The 5,486-nt window shown below is 43.6% G+C and overlaps 1 protein-coding gene across 1 annotated transcript; it reads right to left on the bottom strand.

Moving 5' to 3' along the window:
- Nucleotides 1-3,943: 3,943 nt before the first annotated feature.
- On the bottom strand, nucleotides 3,944-4,918 carry LOC141021236 (uncharacterized). Its single transcript, XM_073496427.1, has one exon. The coding sequence runs from the start codon at nucleotides 4,740-4,742 to the stop codon at nucleotides 3,954-3,956; it is 789 nt and encodes a 262-aa protein (XP_073352528.1). The 5' UTR covers nucleotides 4,743-4,918; the 3' UTR covers nucleotides 3,944-3,953.
- Between the last annotated feature and the right edge of the window lie 568 nt (nucleotides 4,919-5,486).

Consider the following 5,486-nt stretch of genomic DNA (forward strand, 5'->3'; position numbering starts at 1 on the left):
ACGGGGGTATGCATTCATGTCACGCTTTCTGTGTGATAAGAGGTTGCTAGCTAGCAAGTATAGAAACAGGAGATATGCGTAGTTAACAGAAGCAAGGGAATATGCGTGAGTTGATTTGAGAGTTTTTTTTCAGTTGCCACCGAAAAAGCAATTTCATCTCGAGGGAAAATGCATTGCATTTTCAAGGGATTGCCAAGCTAGGCTAGGGATCGTCCGCGGGTATCAGGAATATCGTATTTATCTCTTATAATCTAGATCCCACTTCCCTCCACTTCTTGCCTCACGCCCGTCCTGACTCCACATTAACGACTGTCCTTCCACCCAATTCCCCGCACCCTTGCATCACATCTCCAACCCCTGCCTCCACGCGATCTTCCACAATCGTACCCCCCACCTCTGAAGCTTGCCCCCGACGAACCTGTCTGCACCTGCGGGCCCGCGCTTACATCTTTGGCATCGCATGATTAAACATCAGCACGCGCACTTCCCTCCGTTTTCGATGCCGACAGGGGCTGCTAGGGGGTGTAAAGTTTCATTTCGGTCGTGTCAGACGACATGCAGGGGGGCAATGGCTGCCAACGGAATCTATAATAATTCGATACTAGGTCAATTGTACCATCGGACTTGTAAGAACATGTAAAATGTACCACACGAGGTTGTACCAGCTGTGTGCAGTCCTCCGGCACGGGTTAAGTGTCCTGCATAGATCTTCCCCTCTCTCCCAGAGAAGAGATGTTTGCTTCATAGCCTTCTCTTCCGAGATAAACCCTACAAAGGATCCTAATCGTGCTAGCCTTTCATGGACTCTTCTTGGATTTCCTTTCAGCTGCGCCCAGCACCTCTCTAGTTTCTCTACGAGATGGAGATGGCTCATTCTCTAGTTTTCCTACGAGATATAAGTAAGTTTCTATCGTACTTTGAAGTTCAGGAAGGAGTTATTAATTAAGACGAAGAAGAACTAGGTGGGGATATGCCTTTCCCATAACAATAGAAAGAATCCAAGCCAATATACACTACACTATCACTATAGAGTTTTCGCCTACCTATGAAAAGTGAGATGAGAGCTTTGTGCTAATAATTTATTATAAAGGTGTACCTATCGACCCCAGGTAATTAATGCCCTATCCTTCTACTTAAAAAACGTTACATTAGACTTGACCAACTGTTAATACCAACCCGACAGCAATAAGTACTACTAATGCATATTCATATCCCACTAGTAGACTTAGCAGACTGTGACCTAGCCAGTCTATTTGTTGACAACAGACCAGTACTATCCATCAATGCCACAAAGACCATAGACGACCTCTATTTCGTGGAAGAACTCCTTCTCATATGATGCAGGGCAATAAGACCAACTGCTCGCCCTACCTAGTGAGAAGAAAGCTTATAAATATAAGCATAAACGAATTCCTAGCCGAGCCCTATACTTACCTGCTTGTACGGTCAATGCCCTAGTAGACATCAACTTGTTCATAAACTCCAGCCTTACCTATGCTGCTTTACCCGACCCAGGTGACCTACTTTCTCAGATGAGAGATTCGACGGAGTAGTAGGAAGTCCCTGTGGAGAACTAGAAGACAAAACGAATATAGCGGACCAAGCAATGAATGACCTAGCCTAGGTAGTCCTATGTTTGACCAATGCTGCCTTGTATGTCTTGATCCAAGATTTCTCAGCAAAAAAAGACATGGGATTATTGATCAATTCACCATCCTCTTCATCTGAGTGTGCTTCCACTTTATCGTTTGTGGCATGTGCATTATGCAACAAGTAGATTCCTGATAAATGAACCTTCTCCACCCCTTTCCTATCCAACGCGGAGCGGCAGAACTACTCGTCTGCAAAGTGGGAAAGCTCCCTCCCTCCTACCTAGGTGTACCTCTTCATTGGAGCAAACCATCCAGCAACTTCTTACATTTAGAATTCCCTTCGAAGCTGGCTATAACCATCCTTATTGACCAGAAAGGAATTGAGAAAGGGGATGCTATAACCAGACCATAGACAGCGTTTCCACATTCGCTTTTGAACTTAGGGAAACAGTGAAAGAAGCCCTCGTTCCCGCTCTTCTTTCCCCCGACTTACCCTTAGAAGGAAAGTAGGGGCCTCGGTTTCTCTATTTGCTATGAGAAACCTAAACCTGTGAATTTCTTTTTCGTAGGTGATCTTGCTCGCAATCGCAGATTTGAATAAAAAAGTCGGTATGGGGCTGCTCCCTTTTGGAACTCCGAAAATATTGGCTTCGGCTGGACATATCTTCGAGGACCTGGTTTTTTTTAGCTTTTTCTCTCTTTTACCGCAGGAAGTTCTCCAAAAGTATGAAAGGCCGGAGGGCTTTGTACCAACCATTCTAGTGTGGTTGGATTCTGTTCAACAGCACAAGGACTTTCCGCACATTTTTGGTTCTTTCCACTGCTTGAAGTGATTGCGACAACTACGAAGAAACGACGAATCCCAACTACGGATATATAAGAACCAAAACTGCTCAGAGCATTCCATCCGGCGTAAGCATCTGGATAATCTGGAATGCGACGTGGCATACCCGAAAGCCCTAAGAAATGCATGGGAAAGAAGGTCAGATTAACCCCGAAAAAAGTGATCCAAAAATGGATTTGGCCTAAAGTTTCAGGATATGTCCGACCAAAGATTTTACCCACCCAATAGTAAAATCCAGCAAATAAAGCAAAAACGGCTCCCATAGAAAGTACATAATGGAAATGTGCAACCACATAATAAGTATCATGTAGAGCAATGTCTAGCCCAGAGTTTGCTAGAACTATTCCAGTGAGCCCTCCTATGGTGAACAAAAAGATGAACCCTACAGCAAATAACATGGGTGTTTTGTATTGTATCGAACCTCCCCACATGGTAGCGATCCAACTAAAGATTTTGATTCCTGTGGGCACAGCTATGATCATGGTAGCTGCGGTGAAGTAGGCACGCGTATCAACGTCTAAGCCCACAGTAAACATATGATGAGCCCAAACTAGAAATCCAAGAACACCTATACTTATCATGGCATAAACCATGCCTAGATACCCGAAGACCGGTTTTCTTGAAAAGGTCGATACGATATGACTAATAATACCAAATCCAGGCAGAATGAGAATATACACCTCTGGATGACCGAAGAACCAAAAGAGATGCTGGTATAATATTGGGTCTCCCCCTCCTGCAGGATCAAAAAAGGTTGTATTAAAGTTTCGATCGGTTAATAACATTGTAATTGCCCCCGCCAGTACCGGAAGTGATAATAAAAGTAGGAATGCTGTCACTAGAACGGACCACACAAAAAGTGGTAATCTATGCATAGTCATTCCAGGTCCACGCATGTTGAAGATAGTTGTTATAAAATTGATAGAACCTAAAATTGATGAAATACCTGATAGAAGAAGACTAAAAATTGCTAAATCAACTGCCCCTCCAGAATGGCTGGTAATACCACTTAAGGGCGGATAGACTGTCCACCCAGTGCCGCTGCCCACTTCTACTAAGGCTGAGCTTAATAGGAGCAAGAGACTTGGTGGCAACAACCAGAATGATATATTATTTAATCATGGAAATGCCATGTCAGGTGCACCTATCAGAATCGGAACAAACCAATTACCAAATCCACCTATCATCGCCGGCATAACCATAAAAAAGATCATTAAAAAAGCATGAGCCGTTATTAAAACATTATAAAGTTGATGATTCCCACCAAGAATTTGATCGCCGGGTCGGGCTAATTCCATACGAATCAGTACGGAGAAGCATGTGCCCATCACTCCTGCAATGGCACCGAAGATGAAATAGAGAGTCCCAATATCCTTGTGGTTAGTAGAGAAGAGCCATCAAACCATATTTGTCATTTTTTATTTGAGAAATGAAAACTTTCCTTATCAAAGAGGGGCCGGGGGGCTGGAAGAGAAAAGAAAGAGGGGCCCGGGGGCTGGAAGAGAAAAGAATCAGAATTACTGAGCTACCCCGCTCTTTTTTTCTAATTCCCTTCTAAGATCCTCCGACTTAAACAAGTCGAGAGCATGCTCATGCTCAGCTCTTTCGAGACTTGCCTTGCTCTTGGGGATTTCTTCCCACCGGATCCTCTGTTCCACTTCCAGGCACCTCCTTGCGGAGCTTTCCGCCTCAAGGAGATCCCGGTTGTGGGAAACAGCATTTCGAAACAAAACGGATCCTCCCTCATTCTCCCGCAGATCTTGATAAGACGCTTGGAGAACAGTGAAAGAATCAGTTGCGTGAATATGGTCCAGATAGGAACGAAGCGCTTCATCGACCAAGTAGGGCTCGATCGGTAGATAAGGCCCTACTCTTTGATAAAGCGCCACAAATTCCTGAATGACATCTTGTCGCATAGAAGAGAGCTTTTCTTCCATTAGGAAGAGCTTAAGCCGCCCAGGTATGTCTTCCAGGGGGGTATTGTGATTAAGCTCGTTCTGAATGAACGTAACCCATCCCAGATCCTGCTCGTAAAGACTCAGATAGAAGTTTAGCCCTGCTAAATGAGCTAGAGCCTGGGGGTCTTGAATCTCCGGCGGGAGAGTGATCAGAAAGGAGGAGCCGACGAAGCACGAACTAAAAAGATTGAAAATTGGTATTAGGCATAATATAAAACGACAAAGGAATAAAAATATACAAATTGAAAGTAATATCAAATTATATATTAAGGGAAACTTAATACATAAGAAAAAATAGAAAGTAGTAAAGCGGGTAGTGGAGAAGAGCCATCGAACCAGATTTGTCATTTGCTTTTCGTTTTGAAAACTTGACTTATCAGAGAGGGGCCAGGGGGCTGGAAGAGAAGAACTTGAATACTAAACGCTGGAAGAGAAGAACCTTAATACTAAACCAAGTTTCGGGAACTTCTTGGTGACTTGATTGGTTCCCTTCCCCCAATTTGCAAAGGATGATTCCCGTGAAGGTGATCTCGATCACTATCCTATGATATTTCTGGATGCTTTTGAGAAGCTTTTCCTTTTACCTAATGCCGGCTACCGACAACTTACTTCATGCTATTACTAACACTTATGACTGAGCCGCACTTGCTTTCCAAAAGAAATTGAAACTATCATGCCTGAGACTAGCCAATAGAAGAAAGAGCCATAAGCAAGCCATAGCAGCATCCTTTTTCTTCGCTTTCTTCAACAATGCGAATCTACCTCACTCCTCATCATAACTCAAATACAAATTCGAGTTCCAAATTGATATTTCCTCACGTAAGCAATAAAATGTGAAACCAATATTCATCATGAAACTTCAGACACTGATGATTGTGAGGTTCTGGAAGAGAGACGACGTAGGCTGAAAAAAAGTAAACAGAAAACCACCCCTTAAACTCATTTGCTCAACATTCTTTCCACAGCAACTAGAAAAGTGGAGAAAATCCAATAAGGGGAGGTCCCGGTGAATACAAATCAATTGGAAACTGAACCCCGCATTCATGTCTCTAACAAGGCTGTCTAAGCTAAGCGGCCATGGACCCATGGACC

Source organism: Aegilops tauschii, chromosome 4 (assembly GCF_002575655.3).
Source record: "Aegilops tauschii subsp. strangulata cultivar AL8/78 chromosome 4, Aet v6.0, whole genome shotgun sequence".
Classification (NCBI taxonomy): Eukaryota; Viridiplantae; Streptophyta; class Magnoliopsida; order Poales; family Poaceae; genus Aegilops; species Aegilops tauschii.

Excerpts from the sequence above, each read along its gene's own strand:
- LOC141021236 (XM_073496427.1), bottom strand. The coding sequence starts at position 4,742 with ATGACAAATCTGGTTCGATGGCTCTTCTCCACTACCCGCTTTACTACT.